Source organism: Cupressus sempervirens, chromosome 2 (assembly GCF_028749045.1).
Source record: "Cupressus sempervirens isolate cs-2001-9-10 chromosome 2, ASM2874904v1, whole genome shotgun sequence".
Classification (NCBI taxonomy): domain Eukaryota; kingdom Viridiplantae; phylum Streptophyta; class Pinopsida; order Cupressales; family Cupressaceae; genus Cupressus; species Cupressus sempervirens.
In genome coordinates this window covers 182,982,952-183,000,207 of record NC_143119.1, presented here as the reverse complement: position 1 = coordinate 183,000,207, position 17,256 = coordinate 182,982,952, and the positions used below count along the sequence as shown (strand labels likewise).

General features: G+C 36.4%; 1 protein-coding gene across 1 annotated transcript in view; it reads right to left on the bottom strand.

The window, feature by feature from the left end:
• The window catches only part of NRPB7 (DNA-directed RNA polymerase II), a 54,419-nt gene that overhangs the window by 20,371 nt on the left and 16,792 nt on the right, over positions 1 to 17,256 (bottom strand). The window contains exon 2 of the mRNA XM_089813109.1: positions 4,736 to 4,901. Coding sequence (XP_089669235.1) covers positions 4,736 to 4,901 — 166 coding nt within the window. The remainder of the gene's footprint in view (positions 1 to 4,735; positions 4,902 to 17,256) is intronic.

Genomic DNA, 17,256 nt, shown 5'->3' with positions numbered 1-17,256 from the left:
GACTTGAGATAAACAAGCTTTGGGGCAACCCTGATTACACTTCAGCTGCACCTATGCCTACTAATTTGTCTGATAGGACACATGTTCAGTAGTGCCAGCAAGAGAGTTCTACTCATACTTTCTGAGCACAAGGAGTGTTGCCAGGTTCTTCTTCCAGTGTTGTTGGCTACGCAAGTGAGGGTAAGGGAAAGCAAAAGTTGCTATGTAACCCCAGAGCTGATCTGTTCAATGTGCAACAGGATGAGATAATGGCATTAGCAAGTTCTTCTTTGCTGATGGCATCCCATTTCATGTAGCCCAAACTCCATATAAGGAGATGATGTCATTAGTAGAAAGGGAAGGAACATCATATGTGCCACTATGTGAGACCGCATTGAGGACCATAATCTTGGATTAGGACTATTTTGAGATCAATGTGTGGACGGAGAAGATGAGGAATGTTGGGTGGATACTAGGTGCAACATAGTCATGGATGGATGGATGGACATTATTCATCGTCCAATCATGATATCATGGTTACATGTACAGAGAACCTATACTTTCTTCAAAAAGCTGATTGTGTAGAGCATTGCAAAGATGTTGATCTTTGATTCCAAATCACCAAGCAGGCCATTTAGGAGGTTGGTCCACAAAATGTGGTCCAAATACTGATAGATGTAGCACATGTGTGCAAAGCTACAGGGAAACTTATTGAGATAGCTTATAGACATATTTGATGGACTCCATGTTGTGTGCATGCCATTAACAATGCACTCGAGGACATGGGAAAGATTGACTGGATCAGAGCAGTGGTCACTAATTGTAGAGATGTAATGAAGTTTATCTACAGCCACCACACTTCACATGCACTCTTCAGGAGCTTCTATAAGAAGGAATTCTTGAAAACCTATTGAGAAAAAATATGCATCCTATTTCATTCTCTTGGAGAGAATGCTTTATTAGCAATAGTCACTGCAACTCATGGTTATGACTTTGGATTGGAATCAATAAGCCAACTCCAAGACTAGTGCAGTAGGTTGAAGGATACAATGAAGAGTGATGTGCTTTGGAGTGATGCCAAATATAATCTCCATCATTGCTCTAGTTTCCAGGTCATCAGATACAGAGATGTGGATGCACCTAAAGCTTGCAGGGGCCTATGAGTCCATTGATTCAATTGCTTGACCAGATGAGGGTTGGCGTGCAAGTGGAGGACCTAATGTTAACTTTCTACAATGAGCACATTCTGCCAATCATTCAACAGAGATGAGAGATACTCAACATTCCCTTGCACATGGTTGCCTATGTATTGAATCCTGTGGTAGAAGACTAGAACTAGAAGAGTTACATTGATACTGGATGTTGAGATGAATGCAGGGTTCTTTAGTTGCATTAAGAAGATGAATGATCCTTTGATGCCAGCAATTCACACAGTTGACAAAATTTGCCACTTTTAGGGGTTATTTTTGTGGCAGCCAAGATCGACATGACAACAATGGCAAAACAGGACCCAATTTTGTGGTGGCACTTCCATGGATTGAATTCTCTAACTACAACTCTAGTTATTCAATTGCTATCCCAAATTTCTAGTTCTTCAGTTACAGAAAGGAACTTGTAACAAACTTACCTTTAAGAGAGGACAGAAGTTTGTGACTGTACATAGTACTTTGTGTCTCATTGATCATGAGACATTTGCATACAAAGAGAGTCCAGCAACTCTATGTGATGTAGAGCTAGAGGAGCCGACACAAAGTGATGAGGATGCTACAACTTTAGATTCAGAGCAGGTTGGTCTTAGTTTGGCAGAGCTTGACAATGAAGAGCCCAGTAGTTCCACTGATGGGGGGTTTGGGGATGATAAGAGGCCCCCCTTCATCTTTGACATTTTGTACGTATTTTGATATCATGCTCCTCATTGTAATCATATTTTTGATATGATAGAAATCTCCAGTTTGACCGGGATAAAAGCTGTAGCAGAAAATTATTGCAGACCTTCTGTATAATGGATATAAAGCAGCATGTATAAAAAATGTGAAGAGTGTCAAAGATGAAACATGAAACTAGACACTTAACAAAGGTATCGTCATATGCCAAAAGAAAACACAAATCCAGCACTAACAAAGACTCGCCATGCAATTGCAAAGACAACAGCCCTGCTCTCAGAAAAATGACACATCTCTTCAAAAATTGAAGAAACTCACGAAATTGCTCAAATGTTGTTTTCATAAAAAATGATTAACAAAAACTGGAAAAAAATCCATGAATAATTAAAAAGTTCACCAAACTTCAAAAAACCTCGTCAACCTGCTCTGATACCATGTAATGGTAATTGTATATTCAATAATGAAAATGGAGCTACATTATATAGGAAAATGCATTACAATGTTTTTAAATGAAAATAATGTAAACAGATGTTGGAAATAGAAACTACCTAAACTGAGTAAAAAGACCATTAAAGAAACTTTACATTACTTTAATAAAAATGAGACTCAAAACTCATACCCTAATTCTACAGCCCTTACAGAATTGTTCAACATATTGGTGAAGAGGCTTATGAGTTGAACCTTCCTCCTGACAGTCAGATCCGTAACCATTTCCATGCATCATGTGAAAAGGTAGAGGGGCAGCAAGTAACACCTTTAGCCAAGCCTCTGTCAATCAATGATGAAGGAAAGTCATTACTAATGCCCTGGGAAATACTTGGGACTATACATAAGAAGTTGACAAGTATCAACCGAATTCTTGTAGGGAGGATTCGGATTTGAGTCTTTCAGCTGGAATAAATTGGCTGTCTTTCAGTAAGAAGTAATCAAGTCTTTTAGTCTGCACACATTATCCCCTTTGATTCCTGCCAGCTTGCTGCCAATGTTTGAGAGATTGCATATGATTATGGGTTGCAGGAAACACGGAGTATATTAAGTGCTGAAGGACAACAGGAAACCTTGAAACTTAGAAACAAAACTCAATTCATCTCTTAGAATGTGATGCTCCTTCCAGTATAGTGTTCCATTCCCGTCACCTTGCTCAGACTCTGATAAGATACAGTGGATTGAATATCCGTACGGTGGAGATGGTGGTTGGAAAGGCAGTACGGTAGTGCTCTAATGGTAATGGCCATACGGTGGCAAGGGAATTAGTTTGTATGGTAGAGTGGAGTGACTGGAGATGGGTGTCCGTACAGTGGAAAATACTGGGAATCACTACAAGACCTGATGCACGTCGTATGGTAGCTGTTAGTGGTCGTATGGTATTTGTGGGAGGCCGTATGGTGACTTATAGAAGGCCGTACAGTGATTTCAACAGGGTCGTACGAAGGATGCAAATGGAGAGACAATACGGTGTATGGAAATTTCCGTACGGTGGCAGTGAAGGGCTGTTTGCACAATGCAGAAGAGAGCCAAGATGCCGTACAATGGATTGAGCAAGGGAGGTTCAAAGATGTGAATGGTGAGTGGAGGCTGTACAGCCCAGGAGGAAGCAATACGGAGATGACAGGAAGTTGTACGGATAGGTATTAGAACACAACTGTGAATGCTATCTTGTCCATATAAACACAATAGATTTAGATGAAATCCGAACCCAATAATAAAGATTTGAACACACAAATTCTTCAGTATATGTTTGCCAAGAGAAGGTGCTTCGATTTGCCAAATCCGAGCGAAGTAATACATGCAACAACGGAATAGGGTGAGGGTTGAGTCCCACCAAAACCGTGCGAGCCAAGTAGGGAAGATCTTTCACTTCCGAAATGGCGAATTACCGAGAACTCCAACAGGAATTTCCAATACCAAGAAAGATAATCCAAAGCGAACCTACAAACTTACTACAAGCCGTGCTTAAATACCCATCGGGAAACCTTTCTAAGGGTGTACAAAGATAGCCAACAGCAACACAAACTATGGAAACAAAATTAAAAATGGGTCCGGGATACACTAAATCAACCGGCCCGTTACAAAGGTTTAATTTATTATTTATTTTATAAAGGGAACATCACATCCAGCAGCTTTAGCACTTAGACATGGAAACCTAAAAGTGTGCCAATCTGATAAAATGTGTCAATCCGATTACCTTGGTGATGGAAACTCTCAAAGGAGTAGTTTTTTACATAGAGTGTCAGCGAGATCATACAAAAAACTATTAGGATCAGTGAGGCGACAGATTTGCATACGGTTAAGTCCAGTAAGTTGTATCAATCTAGCGAAGTTCATGTCATGTGCGTATTTGACTAAAAAATCGAGAAAATAAAATCATTTGTTGCTGGAATATTTCTGGGTATGTGTTTTTCCCTGTGCATTTAGTTCAGATTTTTACAAGTTTTCAATTTTAAATGGATGACCAATGAACCATGATTGTTTCATTTTTTTAACTTTATTTCCATAGTAATCAATTTACTTTTTCACTTTCTTTCCACAGAATGCATGCAGGTTCAGCACGTTTGTCTTACCATTTGTTTTTTTCCATTTTTTAAATATTCTTTATTTTAATTTGAAATTTTGAAGAATAATAGATGTTTTATGCTACATTTGACCTGGATTGGTCGGCATCCAATGTTCAACTTCAGATCTACTGAGTTGAGATCAATTGATGTACAACAATTTAATTCATACTGATACCTCTTTCTGGCAAATGCTTCCCTAGAGGGTAGAAATGATATGGCAATGCTTTTTTCATACTTCATTCATTGTATAACAACAAAATGCAATTCAATTATATCATATATTAAAGGATTGAGTCATGAAAGAGGATCTGAGCCTACCTTATTCACCATAGTGACCACAGCTTCTAAAATCTCCCCTTTGAAAGGTCTGAAAATCACACATTGGTATTTAACTGGAAATGTTACAAATCCTGTTCCCTCACGGATAAGCCCCTTTCCAATGTTCTCAACTCCTGTTATAGCTACAACAAAACCATATCGACCACTGGATATAATAACATGGAAACAAACCAGATCAGAATTTTCAATAAAAAGCTTGAATCATGTGACAAAAATGCCAACTACAGGGGAAGCAAGGTCCTAAGACCATCTTGCTTCAATATTCTATAAGAATTTTAGTTAAACATCAATTGCCCATCACTTACCAAACCATCCTTCTTTAATATTCTAAGAGAATTTTGGTAAAACAGCAATTGCCCATCACTTACCAAAAACGTAAAAAATTATTCAAACAAGTTATGAGATCTTAAAACTTAAATGTTTCTAATTCTCGTATATAAATTTTCTAAGACCACCACTGGTAGCCTCCCCAAATTGGGAGTATATGGGAAAGAAAGAACACTCTTCAACATACTCTAAGAGACATATTATAACTATATTGTATTTCTTTTATAATCTGGGCTATAAAAAGGGAAATATTGAACGTGAAAGTTCTACTCCGGGCCTTCGGAAAGCTGTGATATTTATCTCTTTGTAGCGGACTTCAATGCTTTACTCAATTATCTATTGATGGAATGTTTGCATATCACATGAGAAATAGCATTTTTATTTCATTTGAAAATGTATGGTTGCTTCTGGGATAATAAAATACTGCCAACAATGATGTATAACAAAATATATTGCATAAAGTAAAAAAATAGCATTTTGATTTAATGAGAAAAATTTGTAGCTCCCTCACATGTAGATGGGTTGAATAATTTTAAAATTTAACATCAGTCTATGCTAACTGAACCAAACATAATTTTTACAATTTAGTCCAGCATGAGGAATGTCAACATAAATACCAATCATCAGCATATGATCATTGCAGCCCCTACAAAGACCATGACATGTTTTACATTGTAATGAATTGTTTTGTTAATTTGATACAACAACAAAAAAAAATTGAGGGGCATGTCATAGAATGCAGACTGGCATTTTGAGTGGATATCAATGTGCATGCTTCCAATGATATCCACAAGCAGAGATACATATCCCGTATGCACAGATGAAGAAGTGCTGTACAAACTAATATTTATTCCCAATAGCTTTAGGTGGCTAACATTTTGAGCTTGCAGGAGGAAAGGATGCTGATGATGACAATGACCTGGGCAGCTCTTGGATGGTCAGTGATTTGATGGTGGTCTGTTCTGTCCCTACTATGCCCCTGGATGTGGACATCGGTGAAGTGTGTGCATTTGGGGTTCTTTTCGACCCTGTGGTTTTGTCTGTTTTGTTTATCGACTGTGCTTTGCAAGCTTTTGCCTGTTGCTCAGTGCAAATGCGATGGGTCATAGTTCCTGTTGGGGTGTTCTCACCCCTTACATCTGCAATCCCAGTGAATTTTATTTTAAGAAAATTGAACGTTGTGCCAGTTTCACCAGTGTTCTGGACTTGGTACTTCATGGTGAAGGGTGTTTCCTTACCCCTTCACTCAAACCAGACAACACTGTGTGGCCATTTTGTCTTCGCTTGTGAGGATGTTGGTTTTCCTGTTTGAAGATCTTCTATGTTGCAGAACCCGTGTTGGGGTGTCTGGCTTCTTCTTGCCATGATTCAGGACTGACTCCACTCAAGCAGGGGCTATGTCTGGTTGCAGGTGAAACTGTTGTTCATGGTGAATGGAGTGTTTTGTGATCCCTGGATTATGGGTGTCACACATTTGCTTGATGCCCTATTCTTGTCAGTAACTGATGTGATAGCACCTGGGTCTGGCACTATTCTTTCTGGTGGTCATGCATGTGTTCTGGTGATTCCTCTGGAGACTTTGACCAGTCCTGTATGCACAAATATTTTTACACCATAGCTTTAGGTGGCTAACACTTTGAGCTTGCAGGAGGAAAGGATGCTGATGATGACAACAACCTGGGCAGCTTTTGGATGGTCAGTGATTTTGGCGGTGGTCTGTTCTGTCCCTACTATGCCCCTGGTTGTGAACGCTGGTGGAGTGTGTGCATTTGGGGTTCTTTTGGCCCCTGTGGTTTCATTTGTTTTGTTTCTCGACTGTGCTTTGCAGGCTTTTGCATGTTGCTCACTGCAAATGCAATGGGCTGTATTCCCTTTTGGGGTGTTGTCGCCCCTTACACCCTGCAATATCAGTGATTTTATTTTATTTTTTAATTGAAAGTTGTGCCAGTTTCGCCAGTGTTCTGGACTCAGTACATCATGGTGAAGGGTGTTTCCAGATTGTGCCAGTTTCAAGAGTGTTCTGGACTCGGTACATCATGGTGAAGGGTGTTTCCTTTCCCCTTCACTCAAACCAGATGACACTGTGTGGCTATTTTGTCTTGGCTTGTGAGGGCTGTTGGTTTTCCTGTTTGGAGAACTTCTACGTTGCAGAACCCCTGTTGGGATGTTCGGTTTATTCTTGCCATGATTCAGGACTGCTCTCAAAGCTTTCTGCCAAAGTGAAGTTTGTGCATTATTGAAGACAAACTGGGAGTTATGGATCAAAACCCTTATCGAGAGGGAGTATCAGCATCAATGATTACCTGAGATGTACCTTATTGCGTCATTCTGTATGAGAAAGAAGGTTGAACTGAAAACCTTGTTCCACCCTCTGGGAATATCCATGGTAGATCTAACCTCTGATATGGTTCATGGTGGAGAAAAATGTAGTCGAGTTTAAATAACCAAACAGATAACCAAACAGCAGACATTCTCACCAAGCCTCTTGCGGAATCAAAGGTAGAATACTTCAGAGGTAAACTTGGTATGTTGAAATTACAAAGAATGAATATCAGAATCCTTGATTATTGTACTAATAAAATAATTCTATTTTCATCATGAGTGTTATTTCATGATTCTTGTGGGCCTTGTGTACATCATGAAGAAGTGACGACTTCTAAATGATTATTACTTGTACTTCTAGCAGTTACTGCAAGGTGATGATCTTACAATAACTTGATCTTCTCTTATGAAGGATATCATATGGTTGATATGTAAGTAGATCATGATAGATTATATCTTGTAAATCGATATCAATTGAGAGATAGATATTGTCACATAGATATCTACAAGTTGTATTGTATAAGTATATCATGGGGGATTGATATCCATGAACAAACCGTGATTATATTGCCCCTATGGTAAGTAGCACATAGGTGATGTGTGTGCACATACCTTATGGACATCTTCGAGTACTTGGTGAATATCATGAGACTTGACAATTGTAGGCCATTACTCTACGTACTTGGTATATATCATGAGACTTGATATTTGTAGGCCTTTATTCCAGATATCATGAGATGATGTCAGTATGGTGGATATATCCAAATCAAACATATCCGTGAACAATGTCATACAATCTGATAGTGCATATCTCATGTATTTAGTTACTCAGATATGGCATAGTGTATGCCATGAGACTTAGTATATGGAGACACCATGTACAGATATTTTCCTCGGTAGGCATCATGTGACTTGATGTCAGTACACATACCACGGAAAATATAAATATGGTGAATATCTAATGGTTGATATTCATAATTATACCATACTTCTCATAATACTGCAAGGTATCATCTCAATGATGGATAGATGTTACTATTCTCTTTGACATTACTTCCTACGTTGTCTTATTGAGACAATAACTCAAGAGTACTATGTGTTAATCTAACCAAAAATCCTCCCTAGCTAAGAGGGAGTGTTAATTGTGTAGCTTCAATCGGATTGATTTGATCAGAGATAAACTATGTTAATTAGTCATCATGATTAACTATTTATTCTTGATTTTTATTTATTAGACAAATTATATATACACATATCTATACACACACACACACACACAAAAAAAAATTGTTGATAATGCCTAACAAATAATAATCAAGTATGTCAAATTGCCAATCTTACATGCTACTGTGTTTTCCTATAAACAGATCGGACTCTACATTATCCCCGATACAATTATATTGCATCACCGATTATTATTAGTAACTGTGCATTGTGATTGGGTGATGTGCATTATCACCGATCACATGGCAATTGCCAAGACCACGATTGGCAATAATAAATAGAGATCGCAGGATGCTACAAGGAAACACCTGATATGTGAATTGGTACATCTGTGTAAATACAGATTGTGGTTATAAAATTTGTTTTATTAAGTTGGTGCATTTGTTATGATTGAAAGGACATCTTCAATGTATGGGAATGGCCCTAAGTGGATTGAAGCCACGTAGGGCCATGTCCCTACATGGGACGTGACTCCTCTCTTCTATATAGATATAAAGAGATCTCTGCAGATGGAAAATATACAACAGACAATACTAGTACATCTGCAGTGATCTACATTCATGAGCCAGATTTATTGAAAAGTTAAAATAAGATTATATTTACCATATATCAGGGAATATATAAATATAGATCTGTAAAGAGCAAACAGAAGTTAGTGGAAATATCATAATAGTGAATAAATTTAAACAATTCAAAAGGTATTATATCTGATTTAATTTCCTTAACATTCTACTTTAGAGGTGGGCTCCTTTTATATTGAGGTGGGAAGGAGTTTTGATGAGGGAAAGCGGTTTTTAGTAGGGGAGATGTTATTTTTTGTCACTAGATGATTGTGATACCACTTTGTTATCCAATGTGCCCCACTCGGTGGGTTGCTAGCAGTGTGTTGTTTCTGGCTTCCTTTGGCACCTGCATTGTAAGTAATCAATTGTGGCCTATTGTTCTCCTAGTAACACTCTTGTTACCTTGTTGATAGCGTGCCTCCTGTGGCCTGATTTGTTACTGCAAGCACCTTTGATGTGTTATTGACTGCTTCAGAGCCTTCTGGCTGTGTAATTGTATGCGTCAGCCCCCCTCATTTGGTTAAATTTTCAACCGGAAAACATTTTTCTTTAGCTTTAACTTGAAACGTGTTAAAAAAATCATGAACCTTTGAAAAATGTAAAGTATGTTTCTATATATAGGAAATAGGAAATGAAAGGAGAAATTATATTGAATCAATATTAAGGATTCAAACAACGGGTAATACATGATTGAGTTTCTTATGTTCATATGCAGTTATTTTTATATTTAAGCTATCATTTAGAACAGATTGAAGTCATTCAATGTAATGTCCCCTTTCTGGGGTCCGTCATGATTGATCCCTTTCTGGGGTCAGTCATGATTGATACTTCATCAAATAAGTCTTAAGAATATGTTCATAATAATAATTCCTAGCACCCAATCATATTATTATTTGGTTTCTGGATGGATGGTATAGATGCTATCCAAGTGACCTAAACACAAGTCCGAGTCTGCATCTTGAAGGTTTATGGATTGCAAACCCCTACCCTCTATTGGGATATGATCCAGTAGCTTGGATTTATACAAGCCCATTCTTGGTAACACCATATTCCTATAGTTATCTTTAACGCTTATGTCCAACCTTATTACTATTCCATCTCATGATGGAAGCAGTGGGTGTTAACAAGTTACCTAGATAGCATTATCAACGGATTCCCTCAAAGTTTACAGGTCCAAGTTTGTATCACAAAAGCCTACGAAACACTGACCCCTACCTTATCTTGGGACAAAGATCCATTGCTTGGAATTGACATAAGCCCCTCCTTGGCAACACTTCAGCCTTCCCTTCTTAGACAAATAGTAGTAGGATTGAAATATGGATATATATTTCTGATTTTGCCATTATAATTAATATTACAATCTCATTATTGTAAAAGATATTAATACTAAGATAGTTATCAATATATGTTCAATACTCGTGTGTGTGTGTGTGTGTAATATTAGATATAATATATCTTAGAATCATATAAGATTCTTTATTTACTCCTCCTTTTAAAGAAGTTCACTTTATTTACATTATCCTTTATAATCATAATCCATCTAAAAAGTCACAACCTTTCAAAATAACAACATTTTCGAAGTATCGCAACCATTCATAATTACAACCCTATCAAAAAGTCTCATCCTTTCATCATTGTTGTCTTTTGAGAAATTCACCTCCTTAGTTTCTTCACATTCTTTTCCTTTTCTAGTAATCCTTCTTTAAGTCCTCTCTTGTCCTCTTCTCTTCTCTTTCAAATGAGCTCGACTTCTATTTATATCTTAATTTGAAGGAGTTGAGTCTCTTTATTACATATCGTTTCACTTTTCATTATATTTAGTTAATTTATATTATTCTTTATTATATTATTTATTTAATGTTTATTATCATTTATTATTAAATCCTATTTTATGTTTATTATCATTTATTATTAGATCCTATTTAGAAAGGTTATACACTTTCTACAATATATCATTGATAATAGATCATATATGTTATTATTTATATAATAATAATAATAATATTTTACTATTATTTCTCATTATTTATTTAGTTATATTGTATTATCTAATTATTATTGAAATGTTATCTTAAAATAGGGACATCACATTCAACATTCTACAAGCAGATATAAGAATCATAGGAGCTCCTAAACTATCACCAAAATGGTAAGAAAAAATGATTAGGGCTGCTTTACAACACCTCTAAAGGCAGGTCATTGTCACCTTTATCTCCAACATAATCCCATACCTCAACAGATCCAGTGAAATATTCTGCTTATTGCACAGAAGGAAGGCAACTCCTCACATCTTGAGCCTTGAGAGGGTGAAAAATATTGTTTCACTTGTTGAACATAGCTGCAATATATCGCCAATCATGCGATGTATTAAACTGACCCCTGATTAAATTGCACAATACCACTGGTGCATATTTGATAATATCACAGCAATAGAAACTGCAAAAAATCACCAGAAGTTGCAAATTTTTCAGGCAAATACCGCTCAATGCAAAAAGCGTTAAAATTTTGGAAAAGTCGATATTGATTTTGGTTTGTCATTTTCCACTTTTTAGGTTTCATTTTTGTTTTTGTTCAAAATTTGAAAAAATGGGCCCTAGATCAATATAATAAGTGTCCCATAAAGGAGCAATGTTTTTGGGAACCATGGAAAGGTGAAAGATGGTCAATTTGATGCTAATATCACAACAATTGAGAACATGAAACCTTGTAGTGTTGTTCAAGTCAAAATTTAGTTAGTTAAATCATTATTTAATTTTGTATTATAATCCTACTTCAATGTTTAGTTTTAAAATACCTTTTATAATTGAATAGATTAGTGAGACCAGTTTCACTTATAACTCAAACATTTAGGCTTGGTGCTAGAATACAAGGCTTATATTTTGTAACGAGTTCACTGTAGTATTTAGTGGTGTGTTATAATGTTAGCTATTATTTGTATTTAAAATCTTCAGGAAATGCTTCATTTATTTACTGTCAGTTACATTTCTCAAACTTCTATCATCACTCCAATATCTAAAAATAATATATTGTCTTATTGGTTCTCTCTCAATAAGAATGGGCAGGTCCAATTTTTTTAAGAAAATAATTTTCTTTCCATTATAGAGTAAAAACATGGAAGAAAACCATAATAAACTAATAATGTTTTAAGATATTTAGCAATCCCTGTATTTTTATGCTGGATATATATTCCAACGCAAATGTCTGGTGCAACTCAAATCGTTAAATATGGAGCACCAACAATGACCTGTACTCTGACAGGGTATATATAGACCTTGAGAGTCTCAGGTCCTGGAATCTGGAATCAAATTGTTTCCAATTATCTGACACAGTAATTATAAGACTTATATTTTGTAAAAGAGTCATTGTAGCATTTCAGTGGTGTGCTATAATGCTATCATTCGTATTTGAAATCTTGAAGAAATGTCACATTTATTTATTGTCAGTTACATCTCTCAAACACTAATCATTGCTCCAATATCTAAAAATATTATACTGTGTTATTCGTTCTATCTCAATAAGAATGGGTATGTCAAATTGCTTTTTAAAAAATTGCTTCCCTGAATATCCTGTTTTCCTAGCCCATGATAGATGGACTAGAAACATGGAAGAAAACCATAATAGACTAATAGTGTTCTAATATATTTAGCATTCACTGTATTTTTATGTTGGAAATATATTCCAATGCAAGTGTCTTTGGTGTGACTCTTGAACAAGCCGAATAACTGAGAGGCAGGTGAATCAGTTATTCCCATTCAAATTATAGAACTTCTTCTCTATCGGTAAACTTATAACAAAAACAATAACCACTTATTATTTATCAGAAAATCTAAACATAGGAACACTGACATAGAGAACACCAACATTTACGAGGAAAACCCAACCTAGGAAGAACTACAAAGAAGCTCATTCTCATGAATTGAAACACCTGTTAGGGTGACCCCTGTTGAAGATTGTAGAAGCGATAGAGATCTTTATATCTACTCTTACAAAATAGAAATATGTTTGTTATGATTGTTATGGTCACCTTCAGCTAAAAGAGACAATTGTGAGAATATTTAAGTTAATATTATATAAAAGACATATGTCATACATCATGTGAAGAGGCATGCATATGGAAATCTGAAGTGTTGGATATTTGGAAATGAAGGGTCTGAATTTGGAATTTGAATAGACCTTCCCATGTAAAACAAAGAGTCTAAATTCAATCTATTTATATGATTGCTTGGTGTACTATAAGATTATCAAGTGAAAGCCTTGTACTAGAACATTTTTATCATCAGTAAAGATACATTTTTGCTGGTGTCGCTGGGTTTTCCCAAGATAAATGTTTTGAGTCTTGTGTATTGTTTATGCTTTTCTTATTGTTGTTTATTCTAATTTTTGGGCTCAAAACTTGACATGGTATAAGAGCCATGTTGGAAGCAGTGTCAAAGAAGTCTCTCTTGTTCCTTATTTGTGTATGTTAAAACATATTTGAACATCAATGAGAATGATTGTTATATGCATCTAGACCATTTGTGTTGGTCGATATGTTTTTACCGTGTTCGTGTATTCAAAAAGATTTATAGAGATATATCATGCAAGTATTCATGTTGTATGCTCTACACAAATTGAAGAATAATGAGTTTGGAGTATCCTTTGTTGATGTTAGAAGGTTGTCGACATCATCTGACAAAAAAAAATTGTTTGTGCAAATCATAGATAGAATCGTGTAAGGGAACCCTGGAAGGCAAAACATGATAGTGGAAATGCAATAGCTGCAAATCATAGATAGAATCGTGTAAAAAATTGTTTGTGCAAATCATAGATAGAATCGTGTAAGGGAACCCTGGAAGGCAAAACATGATAGTGGAAATGCAATAGCTGCAACTTGCAATACTATAGCAGAATGAGGATTCTTGTGCATCTATCTAGCGGTGGTAAGGAAGTTGTATTGTCTAACACTCAACCTACAATGATCAAAGGAGTGCTTTCTCATGCCAGTTTTGTGCTTCAAGGTTCCACTCAACGTACTCAAACTCAGGGGGCTCTGGCTTCTTCAACGAAAAGTTGATGTGTGCGATGTTGTCTACGCCATGCTTTTTGCTCTAAGTTTTGATGTCTTGGCATTGTCGTTTCTTGTCTCTTCTTATTGTTAGTTTCTTTTGTCATCAGTTTTAAATCTTTATCCTCCTTTGCCACTATGAATGCTAATTCGTAACTGCCATTTGGATAATGTTTGTATTTCTTTTGCCTATATTGTGCTTCTGAATTAGGGAGAATTGAAGATAGAAAAAAAGGTTTCAAGTGAGAGCAACGGTGTGAAGAGTGGTATTGGCATCTAATATTCACATCATGTGTCATCACTAGAAGAGATTTGAATCATGGCTCTATGCGTTGATCAAAGCTCTTCATTATTCTGAGCATCTGGGAGTATATGTTGATGCATGTTTTATGACCACCAAATAGTACAACAAAATACCGAAAGCTCTTATCCTCTCTTGAATAAAGTCCCATGTATGCTAAGATTGCTAGAAGATCATACGATGAATCCAAGGTTCTTTCAATGTAAGGTCTTAACTGTGGATAAGCTCAGTGGTTTATGTGATTTGTTGATGATCACAAGGGGTCTTACGTGTATTTACTCAAATTCATTTCAAGCCATACTAGATGTGGGAGATATCTAAAGGTTTTGCAATAAAGTACTTTTTGGGTTTTCACAAGATATGTGAAAATGAAATGGAATAGGGTTTAGAGATTCTAATCTACTCCTAAGGGAAGTGATGACGACAAATAGTACTCTGGTGGACAAATTCCTCAAATTGCCAAGTTATACTACAACTATGCATGAACTGGTGCAATCTTCAAGGGTTATGCTAAAAGATTTTCAAACCACCACATACAAAATCATACAGAACAATGTATATGAATGATCGAAGCTAAATGTATGCATGAAATGGGTTCAAGGTAACTTTGCATGACAATTTAGAATCACTAAAATGTCAAAAGTATGAACCAAAGGAATCCATCAATACACCATCATATTCTCCATTGCAATCACAACACTTTAATGAAACTTAATCTAAGTGACGGAATTTAAGAGAACAAGCAAGCACCAAGACACGTCAAGTATTCACCAAGCTTCAATGAAAACTCTATTATCTCAGTAGCTCATAGCAACAATCTTAGAAAATCCCCCCTTTACAAATGGGGAGTGAGGCCTTTATATAGGTCCTCAATTACAACAAATGACTCAGATGATCACAATAAACGATGGCCCAAATCATGCCACATTAGCCCTAATCAAGGTTAGGGCAAAGAAAAGGAATCTATATTAATATAATAAGAAATCCACCACCATAGTTGGTAATAGATTCCCATTGTGCATGCTTGCACAAAAAGAGAGTGGAGTGCAATAAATATCCGCCATGCATGTCCATTACTCAATAAATGCTCAGTCTTCCTTGAATAAATTATTTTCAATTGCATTCTCTGAATGAATAGAAGTTTGACTTGGAGACCTTAATTCTTCATCAAAGATAATTGGATGCCATGAAATGATGATAGAGGCCATGTAAGCTCAAGTCGCTTCTAACTGTGTCATTTTATAACTAAGATCCATAGTTACACTGCCCTGGGAGCCGGGGGGATGACGGGATGAGGGGACAAAGGGGCCTTGATTTAGGGACGGCGAGGGTATGGCAGCGAGGGACGGGTGGGTGGCAGAGAGAGTAGGGGTGTATATACTATACATAAGGTATTTAAAATGTTAGTTATGAAAATATGTACTACAATTACACAATATAAAATACAAAGATGTAAAAAACTTAAACATTGAACATTGCGCTAATGTTTTCAAGTGGATGATCATGATTCGTGATCAAATGACAAACAAACAATGAACATTGAACATTGAACATCAGCAAATAATAAATATTAGTCTATATATCAATCTTCAAATCAATAGTATGAGTATCTATATTCTACTATCTAATAGGAATCAATGATCATATGAGTCATAACATAAAGAGGATTACAATAAGTATCATGCAGCATGAATCATGATATCAAAATTCAAAGACTCCTTTGCGTCCCCCCGCAATGAAGGAGACTCCTTCGGCATCCCCCCCCCAATGAAGGAGATTCCTTTGCGTCCCCCCACACCCCCACACTCGAAGACGTCTAGCTGTCTCAAAGATGTCTTGTCATCTCCAGTGGCGGTGGCACTCTAAGTGGCATTGCCCGAAACACCAAGACATCATCCCCCCATCCTAGGGACGTCCCCGTCTCCAAGATGGCCCCTTTTTTTTTTTTTTAGTGGGGGGGGACACGTCCCTATGTTACATTGCTAAGATCCAACTTTGACTAACTTTTCTACAAATCTGTCCTCAAACATTCTCGTCTTCCATGTACTTGCTTGGAAATTTATCTCCAAGCACTGATGATTATGTCACTTTAGGATTTCTTCATATTGAACTTTCATTGCCATGTTCTTGTATTTTTGAATTTGAACTTTGAATGTCTAGGACCAGACCACTCAATATTTGGATGTCTTTGACGCTGGAACTAGAATTTGGGACTTGAGCATATTTCTTGAATTTTTAGAACTAGAGCTTTTGCCTCCAACAAAATAGAAATAAGCAATATAAGAATCATGCAAAAAAATTCAAAAATGAAATGTATAGACCAATTAAATATTCTTTGTCTCTCTAGAAAGCTATTAAGCCAAATTTTACCTACTCCTTACAATTTACTCCATAAACTAGAAATTTTCCAAAACTTAGCCATTTTCATTTTTCCACGAAGGAGAAACTTCCAACACTTGGCCATTTTTTCTTCAACGAAGGAGATATTTTCAACACTTAGCCATTTTTTCTTATATGAAGGAGGAATTCCCAACACTTAGCCATTTTTTCTTCCATCAAGGAGGAATTTCCAACACTTAGCCATTTTTTCTTCCATGAAGGAGATATTCCCGACACTAAAGCATTTTTTCTTCCATTAAGGAGGAATTTCCAACACTTAGCCCTTTTTTCTTCAATGAAGGAGGAATTTTCCATCACTTAGTCATTTTTTCTTTTATGA